The sequence below is a fragment of the Piliocolobus tephrosceles genome, chromosome 4 (genome assembly GCF_002776525.5).
Source record: "Piliocolobus tephrosceles isolate RC106 chromosome 4, ASM277652v3, whole genome shotgun sequence".
Taxonomy (NCBI): Eukaryota; Metazoa; Chordata; class Mammalia; order Primates; family Cercopithecidae; genus Piliocolobus; species Piliocolobus tephrosceles.
In genome coordinates this window covers 40,039,441-40,058,002 of record NC_045437.1, presented here as the reverse complement: position 1 = coordinate 40,058,002, position 18,562 = coordinate 40,039,441, and the positions used below count along the sequence as shown (strand labels likewise).

General features: G+C 39.5%; 1 protein-coding gene across 1 annotated transcript in view; it reads left to right on the top strand.

The window, feature by feature from the left end:
- The first annotated feature begins 448 nt into the window (after positions 1 to 448).
- Positions 449 to 18,562, top strand: part of MROH2B (maestro heat like repeat family member 2B) — a 74,551-nt gene continuing 56,437 nt past the window's right edge. The window contains exons 1-11 of the mRNA XM_023216458.1: positions 449 to 965; positions 2,036 to 2,097; positions 4,568 to 4,678; positions 6,276 to 6,435; positions 7,197 to 7,295; positions 10,647 to 10,801; positions 14,152 to 14,292; positions 14,999 to 15,091; positions 15,181 to 15,250; positions 16,539 to 16,652; positions 17,555 to 17,628. Coding sequence (XP_023072226.1) covers positions 938 to 965; positions 2,036 to 2,097; positions 4,568 to 4,678; positions 6,276 to 6,435; positions 7,197 to 7,295; positions 10,647 to 10,801; positions 14,152 to 14,292; positions 14,999 to 15,091; positions 15,181 to 15,250; positions 16,539 to 16,652; positions 17,555 to 17,628 — 1,107 coding nt within the window. The 5' untranslated portion in view covers positions 449 to 937. The remainder of the gene's footprint in view (positions 966 to 2,035; positions 2,098 to 4,567; positions 4,679 to 6,275; positions 6,436 to 7,196; positions 7,296 to 10,646; positions 10,802 to 14,151; positions 14,293 to 14,998; positions 15,092 to 15,180; positions 15,251 to 16,538; positions 16,653 to 17,554; positions 17,629 to 18,562) is intronic.

Below are 18,562 nucleotides of genomic sequence, written 5' to 3'. Positions count from 1 at the left end.
TTGCTGATGAGGGTAACATAGCCAAAAAAGCAGTAGCAGATGAAAACTGTCATGAGCTCCCCACCTCAGCCCCTTCTACATTTAGCCCTGCAGACTAGCAGTACCCTCTTTCCATTCTCTATCATCCTCCATATTCACATAGTGTCTGGACATATATCGAAGATTGTCATCACATAGATTATAAATCTATAATTGGGAACCAGATTTCAGTTCATGCTAGAAAAGTTGAAAGCATTATGGAAAATTGGTCTAGATAAAAAATAATTTGAAAACAAAAAGAAAGCATGAAGACAGAGAAAAAGCCTGAGCCTGGAGTGAGGCCAAGATCCTGAACACGCCAGTGAAGAATTAATGGAGAGGGAGGTAGAGAGGGCTTCGCTTTGCTGCTGTCAGTTGGACATTCCATCCAACTGCCCCTGAAGTACATTCCAGCCCACTGAGCATGCTTAGTTCATATGACTGACTTTCACTAAGTATAACAATCAACCAGTTCACCAGAAAGCCTTTCCCAACATCAGGACACTAAAGCAACCACAGAAAACTATTCCTGAATTTGTGATCAATGGACTCAAGTTTAGGGAGAGGAGCACCTTCGGTCTACAACAATGGTTTGAATCCCAGTCTCTAATTACTTCTTTCCCAAATACTCTGGTCATCAAAGGGAAATATTTGGTGAGATGCAGCCATTTTGTTGGTTAGCAGGAGTTCAGACACAAGAAAATGTCATAGTGGTAGAATACAATATCAACCTCAACAGCAAGCCCATCGCTGGAAGCTCCCAGACCATTGTGCTAATCAAGTGGAGGAGGCACTTTCATTTAGAGAGGCTTATGTGAACCTTATATAAGAAACTTGCCAATCTGCCTGTTTGATTTTCTAGCCTTACTGTTTCGAATACTTAGGTGCTATCTTTTAGAGACCCTGAAACAGCCAAGATATGACACCCAGTACAGAGGAATTCATAGGTAAGCATCATCAGATCCTGAGAAGTCAAGGCTCTTCCTTGTGTTTTGTGTCTGTGGAATTATAAGCATATATGAGGTCTGGGGGTGGTGCTGCATTGTGGGAGGTCTATACACCTCAAAGGATTTATGAAATGGTATGCAAAATACATAATAAAGTCATGCTGATTGTGAAGGATCAATAATAGACTGGAAGCCTAAGAGATGGTTGTGCTTTAAAATTTATAGTCTACCTGAGGAGAAAGTGGCTACATATCAAAGAAAGGCAGTTTGTTATTTAATTTTAAATACTATAAGAGTCCTTTGGAAGTATTTCTCCCAATTTCCAGGTATGGCTGCCTTTCTGCTTTGCCAAAAAGATTGCCCTAAATGAGTATATTGTTTGGTTTGGAAATTCATGAGAAATCTTCATCTCCAAAAGTATTTCTCCTACCAACTTGCCATGTAGCTTGAAATTGCTCAATTCCTTTGACTCCATTTTTTTCCAGTTTTCTAGAGTGCTTTATTCCAAAACATATATTCATAGAAAATGCAAGTCAAACACATTTAGGTCATTGTCAGAAAACAGGACATGGGGAAGGGACCAAAAGAGGGAGTCAGCAGGCACAAGAGAATAGATGGAGTTGAAGAGGGCATGGAAAAAGAAGATGGGAGAGGTATTGAGGGGAGGACGAGTGAAAAATAAACAGCTATGTTGCACCCCTGCCTTCTAATGCTCAAGTCAGGAGCGAGAAATTCACCTCATTGACACTTAGAGCTAAACCCTGCAAGAAAGAATTTACAAGGCAATGCCCACTTTCCTGGAGGGATAAATAGGAATCCAGCATCTTTTACCTTCCCTTTCACATTTGATTCAGGTTTAAAAAATACTAATAATAATTGAGCATCTGCTAGTTTCAATTATGCCACGGATATGAATAAAACAGTTCCTGCCGTCAAAGAGCTAGCAGTCAAGGGAGAGAGACAAAGAGAGAGAGGATAAATGAATGAATGAACTTTGTGTTGATTACAAAATAATTAACAGGAGGACATTTCAGCACATATTTTAATTCGTATTTTTCTGTACATTTTAGAGATGTTTGGTGATATTAACCTCACTCTTGGAATGCTGAACAAGGAAGATATTGTTAACAAGGTAGGGAAGGTAGAGAAAAATCTTTTTCCCTTTTTCAGTCTTGTTGTTGCAACATTTTGTATATATTTTTCTTTGTCTCAACTTTCTCATTTTTCTCTGGCGTGTTACACGGCATTCAATTTTTCAGTAAATGCTGTTGTAATGAAAGTCATTGTAATGTTTAAGCAATGATATTTAGCATGTCAAGAATCACAGCATCTATGTCTAGAAAACAGCAAAAAAAAAAAGTTCCTTTCTATAACTTTATATAGGCAGATGTTGAAAGGTGTATGTCAGACTTACAAACATGTGGATGAGACTGTTTCCTTTATAATTTGAGGGTTGTTACAAAAATCCCTAAAGCTCTTCCCTGCTCATCTATAATGCTATTTCACAGCTAGAAGTTTACCTAAGAATTGAAGACTTTTCACATTTCAACAACCTTCTATAAAATAAAATAACTGCCTTTCATCGAACACTTATCTGGGAAGGAAAATACTAGATATTTTCCAAACAACAGTGTATTGTATAATATTCACTCCCCAGAACAATTTTATCAGGTAGGTATTGCTATTTCCATTTGATAACTGAGAAAAAATTAGGCACGGAGAAGTTACACGACTTGCTCAACTAAGAACAGAGGACTATATCCAAAAGCAAGTCCATCTGACTCCAAAAAAAATGTTCCTAATCATTATTCAGTGTTGTCTCCTTGTGAAGGGCAGTGCCTATACTTTTGTCTCTTAATTCAGTGGTTCTCAACCCTGACCACGTACTAGAATCCTTTAGAGAGTTTTGGGAAAATATCAACACCCATGCCCTACCACCAGGGATTCTTATTGGATCAGTCTGTGAAAATCTTGTGCATTTAAAGCTCCTGGAGGTGATCCAAACATTTAGGTATGGTTGAAAACCATTACATTAATCTCTCAGTAGAAGTCACCTTTTCCAAAGAGCACTCTTTCTCAAACATTGGGAATCACTTGGAGAATAACCTCCGGATCCCAGAAGCACTGAAAGAGAATTTCCAGTAAAGGGATCAGAGAATATATGTTTTTAAGAAGCACTTCCTAGTTATTTTATGGTGAGTCTAGTTAAAGAATAATAATAGCCAGCATAACCAAGAGGTTAAGGTGCCAGCTAAAATTCAGTCTGTTGGTTTCAAATTGTAGCATCGGTACATAATACTAACTACATTAAGCTCCCTGGAACTCAATTTCCTCACCTATAAAATGAATATATTTGTGGTACCTAACACAGGGACTTGTGAGTATTAATAAAATGCTCCAGATAATGAGTCTGGCACAGTTCCAGGAATATGGTGAGCGCTCCATAAATGTTAGCCTTGCCAAAGAACAAGGCCTGCAGACAGAAGAGTAAGCACATGGAGCAAGAAAAAGACTCACAGAGATAGTTAGGCAGGCCCAGAAAATACAAGGAAGAAAGCAAAGAAAACTTACACATTATTCTCAAACTTCCCAAGGACCAGCCCTGAGGAGTAATGCAAAGGATGCTATTTAACAACTTAAGCATGGGTGCAGTGGCTGGAGGTACATATTGAAGCTGTTGGAGATTTCAGAACGCCAGTCTCTCATCTTCCAGAGGACACATAGCCACCTAAAAGATTTACAAGAGCCCTCACACAGGGCATCGAGTCAAGCCACACAACCGGAGGCCCTGTCTAAAAGGTTGTCCACAACTTTCTGTCTGCAGAGGCATGAATAAAACAAGGGCCTGTAAATGTCCCTTAGGATCCAGTTTCATAGTTTAGCAGCCTCTTGGGGAGTTAGAGTGTGTTCCCTAGTACCATATCACTCCCTGGTAGTAAGGGCAGCAATTAGGCTGACAGGCATTTCCATTCCCCTGAGTGACCCATAACAGTGATTTTCAAAAGACATTGAATGGCAGGAAGCCTATCCTGGTCTTCAATTAGATCTTGCCATAGAAATGTAGCCAAGTTAAAATAGCTTCTAGAATTAACTTTGCTCTGTAGCCTTTGACTCCTAAAGATGCACGTTATGTTCAGAAAGCCTCAATTAAGGCCAGGCACGGTGGCTCATGCCTGTAATCCCAGCACTTTGGGAGGCCGAGGCAAGTGGATCACCTGAGGTCAGGAGTTCGAGACCAGCCTAGCCAACATGGCAAAACCCCGTCTCTACTAAAAATACAAAAATTAGTCGGGCATAGTGGCACACACCTGTAATCCTGGCTACTCGGGAGGCTGAGGCAGGAGAATCACTTGAACCCAGGAGGCAGAGGTCACAGTGAGCTGAGAACATGCACTCCAGCCTGGCCAAAATGAGTGAAACTTCACCTTAAAAAAAAAAAAAAAAAAGAAAGTCTCAATTAAGGCATATTTAAGGCATATAATATGAAATCCATCGTGTAGCAAGGATAAATTGCTTACTTTAATGGTGTTATTCATTAGGACTTCATTAGATTCTTTATTTTTGCAATCCAAATTTCTGTGTATGCCTTTGTATGTTCACAGGAAGACATTTACAGTCATCTCACTTCTGTTATTCAGAATACTGACATCTTGGATGATGCAATTGTCCAACAGTTGATTTATTATGCTTCTAAGGACATGAGAGACAGCAATGTAAGTTTGGTTCATGATAGTGAAAAGGGCCTTTAAGGGATCCAACTGCACCCATGTGGACATCAATAAGCTGTTCTACACTGTTGCCAGGACCACGAATCACTTGTATTTGTTCTTTGCAGTAACTTGGATATCCTTATAATGCCTGATATTTACTCCTTCACAGATGAGGAAACTGAGGCAAAGATAAGAATTATTTTAGAGGTGATATTATCCAATCTCCTTTTAGAAGAGAAAGTTCACAATTAGAGATATATTTTTTTGAAGGAACATAGCCGTCTATTGACAGAACTAGAAACCAATTTTCTTGGCTTCTTTATGACTTATTTTTTATGTACCTACTTATCTTAGATTGTCTGATAGACAACATAGCAAAAAATAATAATTTGTAGAAATAATTTGAATCCTAGGATAATGTTCTCTCTTCCAGAAAGAATTACTTGTTCCCGCCAATGGCACTAACAATTTATGATTGCTTTCAGGGCTTGAGATTTCTGGGTCACTTCTATAACTCAAAATTGGATTGTTATTCATGAGAAAACCAATTTAACCTTTCATCTGAGCACAGCCCTTTGGTGTCTTAGCCCAAAAGACAAGAGGTGGGATGACCAGAGTCACCACTGGTTGGTCCTGAACTCTGACTATTGCTTCAAAATGCAACAAAACAGTCTCAAATGCAGGACTTACCTCTCTAGATCAATAATCATTTCCAGGCCTCAACTCAGTAATTCGTTCCAACCTATATTGTGAGTTTGCTGATGGCTTTATGAGTATATATTTTTAATACCTTATCTGGGTCTTTTTTATTTTCCTCAGGAGGAGGGGTTGATAAATTTACCTAGCTCACCATCACCAAAATTGGAAGTCTTTCCCAGTACCACCAATATTGGAGATAATTAGGCCAGATTAACACTGAAACCAAAGCTCTCAATTCCTAGCTCATTTTCTTTCACTTTTTCTTTCAGTCTTTCAACCACAGTCATTTGCATCACTTAAACATAAAATATAAGTCCTGTGTTCATGGTACCAGATCAATCAGCAAGAAAACAGCTACTGACCTCCAAGTTTACTAGAACTCTGTTAAAACCAGCATTTTCAATGCATTCAAATTACCTCTGCTTTCCCAGCTACTGACACCTACCAAGCGTTTCTCACTATGGTTTTGTAACAGCCTGTTCTCCCTTCGTCCCAATGCTAGAGTAGCTTATAAATAGTATGGCTGGATAGTAGAGAACGGGCTGCTAGAAAACCATGGTGAAAGATTCTTGACAGGTGTCAGTTGCTGGGAAAGCAGAGGTAACTTGATTGCACTTTAAAAAACTGGTTTTAATAGTGTTCTTGCAGATTTGGGGGTCAGTAGATGTTTTCACAGACTCCAAAAGAAGGGAAGGTGGGAGGAATGGTGAGGGTTCACTAGAAGCCCGAATCTCACCATGACACAGTTGAACCATGTGGCCAACCGGCACATGTACCCCGTGAATCTATAATTTTAAAAATAAATAAATACATACATAAATATTATGCTGACTAGTTCCCCTCCATAGACTCACTCTGCCCCTTTTCTAGTTGTTATTGTTACTTTTCTTTTCCTCTTCAGATGCTCAGAGAAATCAGAATGCTAGCTGGTGAGGTTTTGGTGTCTCTTGCTGCACATGATTTCAACTCTGTTATGTATGAAGTACAAAGTAACTTCAGGATCTTAGAGCTACCAAATGAATTCGTTGTGCTTGCCCTGGCTGAATTGGCAACCAGCTATGGTACGGTGGGAATATTCTCCATGTTTTCCCTGGGAAATGACAACTGCTAATTGTCTAAAAGCCAAATGGGAGCAAATGGTAGAAAAGATAGCATCTCTACCTTCTTCTGTACCAAGAAATATTGATAGAGGGATATGGGCAGCTGTTTAAAATGAGCATGAATGATTCTGCTGCCCAGCCACTAGTCTAGACTGCTCTGAATTTGGCCACTCTCCCATCCTCACCTTCCCCTTCATCCAGCTTTGCATTTGCAGAAGCACATTTTCTGTAAGGTATATTCTACTAACTACTGAACACTTATGTGAAATAGGGATCCCTATCATTTATTTCTACACTACTGTATTTAACAGATATTTAGGAATCGTCTGTTATATATGTTTACATATACTTGGGGGATACAGGGAAGATCTGGTGGGAGAGATTGACATTAATAAATTAATTATCCAACTAAGCAATTGCTGGCAGCATTGATGGTATAGTGGTGAGAATAGCTGCCTTCCAAATAAGCAACTGCCACTTAACAACAGGTACAAATGGCTGTGTAGCTAGAACCTTATTTTCAACCAGCCTCTCCTTGATTATCTAACTATAGCCTGGTATTAAGGTGGGGCAGAGATGGGGGAATTATAGAAACATCTTTCTACTACACCTCATCTGCCTCCTCCATGCAGCCCTGAAATGCTTCTTGTTGATTTGGAGTCATAGAAGCCCAAATTTGAGAAGACAAATAACACCTCTCTCCTTTCTGCCCCTCACTGCAGTGTCCCAGAGTATTCCCTTCATGATGATGACCCTGCTCACCATGCAAACCATGCTCAGGCTGGCCGAGGATGAAAGGATGAAGGGGACTTTCTGTATTGGTGGGTATCCCGATGATTTCCTTTTTGCTTGAAACCAGACTGTGAACTGTCTTACAAATTAAGTAAAAGTCTTGTTTTCCCTTTAATTCCAATCTTGTCCTTTTGAATAATAATAGCTACCACTTTTTGAGTGCCTACCACATGGAAAGTCCTCAGCAGGGGAGTTATCTCATTCAATCATCACAGCAATTCTGCAAGATAAGTACTATTTTCCCATTGTATAGAGGAGACACTGAGGTTCAAGGAAAGTAAGGAATTTTCCCAAAATGATGACACAGTCAATGAGATACAGAGGTGGCATTCAAACCCAGGTCTATGGGACCACCCAGTCTACACTCTTCACTGCCCTGTACAACTTCGTTCCAACTGACCTCCTTCTCTAATTGGAGGACACTTTCTTGGCAATGACTGTCAGCACTTACCAGTTCTTAGCATAGGTTAAATTTTGACATCTGATTATAATGCAATATTGTAATAATGATAACTAAACAAAGTAACCAAACTACAAGCAATCATAAAATCAAGAAAAACAGGCAAGCAAACTATGATCACAAACTCCTCTATCCAAAACTGAAATACGTCCCAGAAATCAAGAGCCTACAGAGAAAAACGTACCTTGGAATTCCTAGGAAGTAGTGTTTACGGTGTACAGGGAGGTTTCTTGGATGAGACTGGAGACCTAGTCTCTTGACTCTGCTCAGCCACTGAGCCACCAAGTGACCCTGCCCTTCTCTCAGTCCCAGTTTCAATTCTAAAAACATCAGAATAAGTGATTGCTACATTCCCTTCCACTTCCAACATACCCTAACACTGCTATTTTGTAATTTAAAAGCCCATGCTGTCAGGAATGTCTTCTTTACCTATTAACAAAGGCTCTTCTATTCCATCTTTCCCATTTCTTCTTGTTCTGTCATCAAAGTAATATTTTTATCTCATATATATTGAGAACTTGCTGTGTGCCTGGGCACTGCCCTAGGTATTTTAAGATTACTATTTCTGGCCTGGTGCGGTGGCTCAAGCCTGTAATCCCAGCACTTTGGGAGGCCAAGACGGGCGGATCACGAGGTCAAGAGATCGAGACCATCCTGACTAACACGGTGAAACCCCCTCTTTACTAAAAAAAAAAAAAACACACACACACACAAAAAAAAACTAGCCCGGCGAGGTGGCGGGCGCCTGTAGTCGCAGCTACTCCGGAGGCTGAGGCAGGAGAATGGCGTAAACCCGGGAGGCGGAGCTTGCAGTGAGCTGAGATCCGGCCACTGCACTCCAGCCTGGGAGAGACAGCGAGACTCTGTCTCAAAAAAAAAAAAAAAGATTACTATTTCATGCAGAGCACGGTGGCTCACGTCTGTAATCCCAGCACTTTGGGAGGCCGAGGTGGGCGGATCACAAGGTCAGGAGATGAGACCATCCTGGCTAACATGGCGAAACCCCATCTCTACTAAAAAATACAAAAAATTAGTCAGGCATGGTGGCGGGTGCCTGTAGTCCCAGCTACTCGGGAGGCTGAGGCAGGAGAATAGCATGAACCCGGGAAGCGGAGCTTGCAGTGAGCCTTGATCACGCCACTGCACTCCAGCCTGGGCAACAGAGCAAGACTGTCTCAAAAAAAAAGAAAAAGAAAAAATAAAAAGAAAAAGATTACTATTTCATTTAACTCTCACAGCAACCACATTAGATGGGTAGCATGTCTTTCACCATTTTACAAGTGAGAACATTGAACTTAGAAAGTTTCAAACAGCTTGCCTCAGGTCACACAGCCAGTACATGGCAGAGCTAAGACTGTCAACTATGACCGTCTGACTCAAGGACCTGTGCAACTATACTAGACTAACCTACTTTCAATACTTTTTACTATTCCTACTTATTATCATAGCTAACACTGTGTTCCTGCAAAAAAAAACTTTGGAGCCTCTAACAGCATTTCTACATTTAATATTAACAACCAGGAACATAAAATTAAATAAAACTGGAAATCCTCATGAACATTACTAAGGGAATTCTCTGTGTTATAAAATTATCTAAGCGCCCTTTGGTCTTAAAGCAACTTTTTGCCTGACTGCAACTAAAGAAAAGGTATAAAAAATAACTATCCATCCAGCCAACCATTCAGCCGTCCATCCATTCATTCATACCTAGTCATTTGATCAATCAGCAAATTAGCAGACATTGTGCTGGCTGCTTCACATACCATGAACCAGCAAGACATCATCCCTTACTTCAGGTTGCTTACAAGTCAGTTAGAAACGCACACACACATGCACACATACACCAAGAAATAAATTATTAGAAAGTATAGCAGGAGAGTCTCAAAGAATTATAGGGAGTTTGGAGAGACCATGAATGAGCCAATAAATGGCCAGTTCTACAGCTATAACATGCTCAGGGTCTTTTCCAGGGTATTTTGTGAATGTGAGGAGTCCCTGAAGAATGGACTAATTAATTTTCTTTATCATCTAGCAAAATAAGTGGCACGCAAGGGCTGAAGAAAATAATGTTATTATTTTATGCATTTCATGCAAATATATGTGGATTCGTTGCCCAAATGGTATTTTGGCAGGCTTAGATTTCTTTTTAATTTTATTGACGTAAAAGATAGACACAGAAGAGCATGCAAATCAGAAGTGTACATGTTGATGAGTTATTTCAAAGTGAAGTTGCCCATGTAGCCACCACTTAGGTCAAGAAGTGGGAGATTGTCAGAGCCTAGAAGCCCCCTCATGTTACCTTCAAAAGGAAACCACAGTCCTAACTTCAAACACCATTAGCTCTGCCTGTTTGTAAGATTCATCCATGCTGTTATGTGGAGCTATTGCCCATTTTTATTTTTGTATTCTCTTACATGTCTATAGAATGTAATAGAATTCTACCTATTAGCAGATATTTATATTATATTCTGTTTGGGGCTGTTACCAAAACAAAAAGCTAATATGAACAGATTCTTACACAAACCTTTTAGTGCTCGTATCTACACATATCTAATGGCTATATACATAAGACTGGAATAGTTGGGTCAAATAGAATGCATTCAACTTTGTTAGATAGTGCCAAAGAGTCCTGCCAAATGCTTGAACCACAGCAGTATGTGAGAATAGCAACTGCACTTTAGTCTACACTTGGCATTGACAGTCTTAAATTTTAGACATTCTGGATAGTAGTGTCTTATTATGCTTTTAATTTGCATTTCACTATTGTGGCTGAGTACTTTATGTGTATTTGATGCAGTCGTAAGATCATATAAAAACCATTACATATTTACTAATCATCAGCACTCTCTTCTCAAATTATTTTATCGTCTGTCCCATCTTTATATTTTTCTCAGTCTGTGGTTGTGTGTTTTAAATGCAGCCCTTGAGAAATTCAGCAAAGCCATTTACAAATATGTCAACCACTGGAGAGATTTTCCCTACCCGAGACTGGATGCCAATCGACTGTCTGACAAGATCTTCATGCTGTTCCGGTATATAATGGAGAAGTGGGCTCCTTTGGCCTCACCCATGCAGGTGAGTGGGCCTCAGGATGCCTCAAGCTGGATGTCCCTACATGCTGGTTGAAATTTCTCTTCTGTTTGTAACATGACAATTAGAGTCAGTATTTTTGGAAGCCGTTGGTTGTATTTTATGAGATTCATCAATTTTTTCTTTTTTTCTACCTATTTCAAATCACTATTTATTTATTCTTTCAGTTAATGTTTATTAAATCCCCATGACATGCCAGATACTGTTCCCGATGCTGAGGTTATAGCAGGAATTAAATAAACCAAAATCCTACACTCATGAAACTGACATTTCAGTATGTGGAAAGAACAATCAATAAGATAAAATGAGTAAAGAAAACCCAAAAAGTTAGATATTTCACATTTTATATATTAAAACTCATATTTGAGCTGAGTCACTAATTAGGAAAAATAGCAGTTCACAGATGCTTCTTGTGTCTAAGAATATCATGATTAAATAAAATAACATCTAAAGAATATACTTGGCTGCTTCAAAATACTGCAGTGCTTTGTCCTTGTAAAGAATAGATTACAAAGTACATTCACACATATCTTGCTTTAAAAGTGTCTTCCCTTTATCTTGCTTAACTGCTATAGCTTCTTTAAGAAGGCTAAATGATATCCTATTTAGGTCTCTTCATTGCTTTATTATAAAAAGTTTAACACTTAGCAACTTTCTCTAGTTTCTTTTCAACACTTTATTAAAGCATTTATTTTTTTTAACATCCTGAGGTAGTTAAATCATTAGCAACATGGAACTTTAAAAATATTCTGTAGGGAAGTGTTTTCTTCAAGGCACCTGGAAAACAAATTCAATGCATCTGTTTAACGACTACTCCTCTTGCTCCCCACAGGAAGAGCCAGGCAAGTGCACAGAAGGTACACAAAGTGAGAAGGGTGCACAGAGAGGGAAGCACTTAACTGCCCTGGTGAGCTGCAGCATTGGAATTGATCCTTGCAGCCCATGAAGCTGCTCACCACAGAGAAGATGCATTCCCTACAGAAGGACTAAAACTTACTGAGGCAGAGGTTGAAAATGGGGTAGCGTGCATACCTGAGTTAGTGTGATGGGAGACAGGGAAGGGAAGAGAGAAAAAAAGACATAAGGCAGAAAGAAATGAAACCAAAAAGATGGTCTTAGTCATATAATGAAGAGCCTTAGCTGTTACATACAAATTTGGACCTTTTTTAATAAACAAGAAACGCTTGAAAGGTTTTAAGCAAGGATTTGAGTACTGTAGTAGAAAAATCATTCTAATATCAACATTAAAAATAGAGGGGTATGGGGTGGACTAAAATAAGACTATTGGCTAGGAGGCTATAGAAATATTCCAGCTCATAAGTGGTAAAGAGATCAATTAACATAGTGTTTGTGGAACTGATCAGAGTAGTCAGATGCTGAAGAATAGAATGACCAGGACTTGGCATCATTTGGAAGCTTATTACAATGGAAACACCTGGGATGGTTTCCTAGGTTTCTGACTCAGGCGATCTTGGGATCATCAATTTAAACGAGGAGGAATTACAAATATGGAACAGTACAAAATGGGTTTGATGTAAACATTTTGATTTGAACACCTATGGTACTGTCAAGTGGAGATATTAGTAAGTTTGAGGATATTCACATTTGGAGTTTAAAAGGAAAAGCAAAAACTGGACCTATAGATTTGAGTATCATCATTGCATAAGTAACAACCAAATAAGTGGATTTAGATGGAGTTGTTTAAAGCGAGTATATAGAGTGGGACAAAGTGGCAAAAATAGAGTTCTGGAGGGCGTCAATATTAAGGGGAAAGCAAGGGAGAAGAACTCATGATAGTGAATAGGGAATGTGAAGAGTGTAGGAAAGTGAAGTAGAAGGAGGTCTTAGAAGTTTAGAAAGGAGAAGTTTTCAGGAAGCAAAGATCTATTCCTGAGCGTTACAGCACTCAAGAAAAATCTTGACAAGTGTCCATTGCTTGGAAATGTATGGTGAAAGAACCACCCAGCTAATACATAGTCTTTAATGAAATAAATTATAGTTGCCATTAGCCATTAAGTTTTGAGATGATTCGTTGTAAAATGTAGCTGACACAAAACAACTGTCAAACATTAGATAGAAAAGGCAGAATATAGAACTCTATAAGAAAGATGTCATCTTTAATAAATTAAAATTCACAGAAAACATAGGAAAGTATAAGTCAAATAAATAAAAAATATACTAAAATATACCAGTGTTTATCCATGGGTACTATGTGTATTACGTTTTCTTCATCATAACATTTGTGATTTCTACATTTTTATAATCAGAATTTATCACATTTATATTTCATAATCTGGAAGTTGTTGATTTTCTACACTGAATGGCAGCAAGATTCTAGTGGATTGGGAGGTGAATGGGAGCTGAGAAGTAGAAATAGCAAATAAAGACCATACCTTGGAAACGCTTTGCTCCAAGGGCAGGAAAGAGAAACAGAGTCAGGTGGGGGTAATAGTTGGGGTCAAAGTGAGGTAGAATCAATGAAGATTCTTTTTTTTTTTTTTTTTTTGAGATGGAGTCTCACTCTGTCAACCAGGCTGGAGTACAGCGGCTCCATCTCCACTCACTGCAAGCTCCACCTCCCAGGTTCAAGTAATTCTTCTGCCTCAGCCTCCCAAGTAGCTGGGATTACAGGTACCCACCACCACGCCCAGCTACTTTTTGTATTTTTAGTAGAGATGGGGGTTTCACCATGTTGGTCAGGCTGGTCTCGATTTCCTGACTTCAGGCAATCTGCCTGCCTCAGCCTCCCAAAGTGCTGAGATTGCAGGCGTGAGCCGCCACAACAGCTTGAAGATTCTTTAAGATGAGGTAAGTTCTATTGCTTAATACACTGAAAGAAAGTGACTATTAGAGAGAGGTTTAAAAAATAGAAAAGCTCTGTCTTAATAAAATAAAATACAATCTAGTATTACAAAAATTAGCCAGGCATGGTGGTGGGCGCCTGTAATCCCAGCTACTCAGGAGGCTGAGGCGGGTAGAATTGCTTGAACCTGGGAGGCGGAGGTTGTAGTGAGCTCAGATTGTGCCACTGCACTCCAGCCTAGGCAACAAAGTGAGACTGTTTCAAAAAAATACAATTAAAAAAAATAGGAGAGAAGGGCAAGTATTGAAATGAGTATCAGTATAAATACAGATGTAAATACAAATACAGCTCTGTCCCATGCAATGATCTTAATCTGAACATTTTTAAAAGATTTTAAAGAATTTAAAGAACTATTTCTTGACTGAAAGCAGCGAGGAAAGTTTTGTGGAGTACCTAAAGCTCTTGGTGTTCTGAAAACCTATGAAAAACCCAAGGGAGTTTCAGAAATGGTATTTGTTTGCTGCCTGTACAGACTTTGAGCATCATTAAGGCCCACGGGCCCACGGTGAGCTTGCTGCTGCATCGGGAAGACTTCTGCGGATACGCTCTGGGCCAGGTGCCCTGGCTCCTGAGCCAGTATAAAGACAAAGAGATTGATTTCCATGTCACTCAGGTAAGAGTCATACCCTAAAAGAACTGAATCAGAGAACCCACATGCAACCCTCCCGGAGGCTAGTCAGTCTCAAAAGAGCCGAAGGAGTTTAAACTCCTGTTTGGCCAGCTGAATTTAAGTATCTCTGGAGGAATATGAGGTAGGAAAAAGATTGTATCACTGGATGAAGGGAACTTCAGAAAGGGATTAAGAATGTTCCTTCTGGGCCTGGCTCAGTTGCTCACAACTGTAATCTCAGCACTTTGGGAGGCAGAGGCGGGTGAATCACGTGAGGTCAGGAGTTTGAGACCAGACTGGCCATAATGATGAAACCCCATCTCTACTAAAAATGCAAAAATTAGCTGGGCGTGGTGGTGCATGCCCATAGAGTACCAGCTACTTGGGAGGCTGAGGCAGGAGAATCGCTTGAATCCGGGAGGCGGAGGTTGCAGTGAGCTGAGATTGTGCCATTGCACTCCAGCCTGGGTGACAGAATAAGGCTCTGTCTCAAAAAAACAAAAAAAAAAAAAAAAAAAAAGAGCATGTTCATTCCAAGCCGCTGAGGCACTGAACAGGGTAGAAGGGGCCAGAATCATTCAAGAAAACTTGTAACTGCAGGAAGATGAGGAGCTTGTTTTTCTCTCAGAACACTATTATTTGCCTTCCACATCCTGTGCAGCTGCTTTCCTGGCAGCCTCCAACTAACCTGTGGGAGTTTCCACTTTAGAGCCTAAAACAAATACTGACTGCAGCAGTTCTTTATGACATTGGCCTTCCAAGGAGTTTGAGAAGATCCATCTTTATCAATTTACTGCAGCAGGTAAGAAGACCATGCTGTCAACTCCGAATTTTAATTTCAACCTGTTTTCTGTTTTTAACATCTACCACCTGATTTCCACCCCCATTCAGATCTGCAGAGCTCCAGAGCCTCCAGTAAAGGAAAATGAAATGGAAGCTTCAAGCTGTTTTCTCATTCTAGGTAGGACCAGCATACAGAAGGCTTTTAATAAAAATGTCCCCAAGTGATGATGATGACAATGGTAAAAGGAAGGCAAACTGTCACATTAACTTACTTTCACACACACAAACACACACACACTGTTTCTTTAACTCACAGTTTTCTGTGCCTGCCCCTCTCCCTACAAGTTCCCAGGAGGAGCAGGACGGGAAGAATGGCCAAGGATGCCAGGGTTCCCACGACTGGGATAGGTCCAGGGAGATAAAATTTTCAGTTCTCAAACCAAGGAAGTCCCAGGAAAACTGGAGTGATGGAGTGAGTTGACAACCCTGAAAATAGGAAATTTCTTTTTTTTTTTTCTGTCTTTTTTTTTTTGTATTTGAGATTATTTGAATCTGTGTCAAATCCAAAGTCACCCTTTTTTCTTCCTGGTTATCTCTTAATGTCTACACCTCTTTAACCATCAGTCACTCCGTCTCTCTCTCTCTCTCTCTCTCTCTCTCTGTCCTCCACTCTATCCTTCTTTATCTTGACCTTACGTTATATCACCTGATTAGAAGGTCTGACATGGGGTGCACGGGGGGCACCAAAATCCCAGGGTCAGAATACAAAACTATGCTCCCATACAGTCCCTGAGGAGGAGGGATAGCAGCAATCCAATATCTCCTGAACCTCCTCGCTCCCCTATATACTACATCACTTCTACCTCCTTGCATATCTTTCTGTCATGTGTATGCATACCTTTCTACTTCTCTCCTGACTGGCCCCTTTGTCGCTATACTTTCTTCTTCTCCCCAATCCCTGCCTAACTAATTCACCTTACCCATGATACTTTCTAGAATAAACCACTGTCCTCCAGCCAGGCCTTTGTTCACCCCTCCCTGCTTCAACACCTGCAGCTCTCACAGCTGGGGAAGCATCACTGCCATCTCTTCCTCCATCTTCACATGGTGTTCTCACTGTGCCCCATGTCTCTTCTCCTTTTCCTATAAGGACACCAGTCATATTAAATTCAGGCCCACTCTAATAACCTTCTTAACCTCATTATATCTGCAAAGACCCTCATTTTTAAATAAGGCCACATTCACGGATATGAACAGAAGTGGCCTAGGCATAGCAAGCTCTCTTAGGAACCAAACTGCTTGATTAATTCTATGAAGCTGAAGAAGCATGGACATAATAAAATCAAATTACCAACTGAAGAGTGCCTTGGATAATCTTCATGGTGAATTTCCCTCCTCCCATTCACAAGTATTTTACCAAAGATGAAAATGAGTTCTTACAGCCCTAGTGTTTCTTGAACCTGCAGCCCATTCCAATCCTGGAGAGCTGATGGAATTTTTTGATGAACAAATAAGAAGTAATAATGAAGCCATTCGAATGGGAATCTTGACTTTGTTAAGATCGGCTGTCAATGCTGAGGGTAAGCAAGAGGGTCGAAACCAATGTGGTTTATTTCATGCCAAGAAGCAGACTGAAGCCTATGCACTCTCTAATCCTATCCTACATCTTTTGGATGCTTATATAACATCATGTGCAAATGAAACTCTGTCTTCTCAATCTTCCACAATCTATAATTCCTTTCAACGGGCATCTTTAGTTACTTCACTTCTCTCACAACATTTATGGATGCACCCAGTTGAGAAGAATGAGCAGAATTTTTGAGAATTAAAGTTAGAATTTAGAAGCTCTTGTAGGTTGATTAAATGGTCCAATATCAAGGGGTGGGTGGGAGAGCGTGTACAATTCTCTAGAGATTGATATGGTTACAAAAAAGCAGAAATTAATGAATTGCCATATTTTATTCCAGGAAGCACATATTTTCATAACATCAAATGCATCTTACAATTGAATGCATCTTTAATTGTAATTAGCTACTATTTTTTGGTACAATATGAAATAATGGTACATCATAAAATTGGTGATATCTTAGATTTGCTAAAATACAAAAATTAGTTTTTGCATAGTATGATATAGTTTTTTAACATTCAGTTAGCACTTTGATTTACTGAAGAATCAGCAGATGAATATGAAGCAGTCTCACAGTATTTAGATCTGATCTACCAGGAATGATATATTGAAACCACTATGGAACCTAACATTTTAAACAAAATGAAACAAATGTAATAAGAAACAAAGAAAGCACTGGACATCATTAAAGATTTGGAAACAAAGAGGATGGGAGGGAATTGAAAAAAAAAATAAGTTGTTAAAGATAAGAGACTTCGCATTTATGTGCCATAATTCGAATAGCTTTTCGTCAATCCTAGAACATACTGTGCTTCTGTTGAGTCAGGCCTCTCAGTTTCTCCCTCTGTCTTTCAGAGCCCAGGTTGAGGGATCACATCATTTCAATAGAAAGAACAGTCAAAATCGTCATGGGTGATCTCAATACAAAAGTAAGAGAATTAATAGAAACTTTTGTCGATGGTAGCTTTAAGAATAAATGAAATTATTTTGATTCTGTAATGACCTACTTATGAGACTATTTTATAAAGAACTCTGTGGTCGATTCCATTTTTAAAAGAACTCCATCTTTTCCAAAAAGATAAACTTCATCAAGGTAGAGGCCTAAAGTACACACAGCTAAAAAGCATCTCAGTGAAAGGAAGATTTTTGCTTATTTAAAATAATTGTAGGACATCAGTGGATTAACACATGAGTAGAATAAGAGCAAAGAGACTGTATCTCACTATGCCAATGTACTTCAGATAGTTTAAAACTTGCTTGTTAATTATAAAGATAATGTATCTTCATCCAGGAAATAATAATCCCTAAACCTTGTTCTTAGCATAGACATCCTACTTTCCAACCAGGCACCACCTAGAGCAAGTAAGGCACATAGTGGATTGCTCAATATTTCTGATTATTTGATTAAAGTATTCTAAGGCGCAGTGACTCATGCCTGCAATCCCAATGCTTGGGGAGGCTGAGGTAGGTGGATCATTTGAGGTCAGGAGTTCGAGACCAGCCTGGTCAACATGGTGAAACACCATATCTACTAAAAATACAAAAATTAGCCAGGTGTGGTAACTCACGCCTGTAATCCCAACTACTCATGAGGCTGAGGTGCAAGAATCACTCGAACCCGGGAAGTGGAAGTTGCAGTGAGCCCAGATTGCACCACTGCACTCCAGACTGGGCAACAGAGTAAGACTCTCTCTTTAAAAAAAAAAGTTGGGGGGGATTCTATGTTAGAAGTTATAGAACTTATACTGGGAAAACAAGAAACATTATCAATTATTACATTTTTGTAAGAATACCACATTTTGTTTGGAATAAAATGCTAGACAGAAGCCAATTAAGAGAAATAAATTCTTTTAAGAAGCTTTG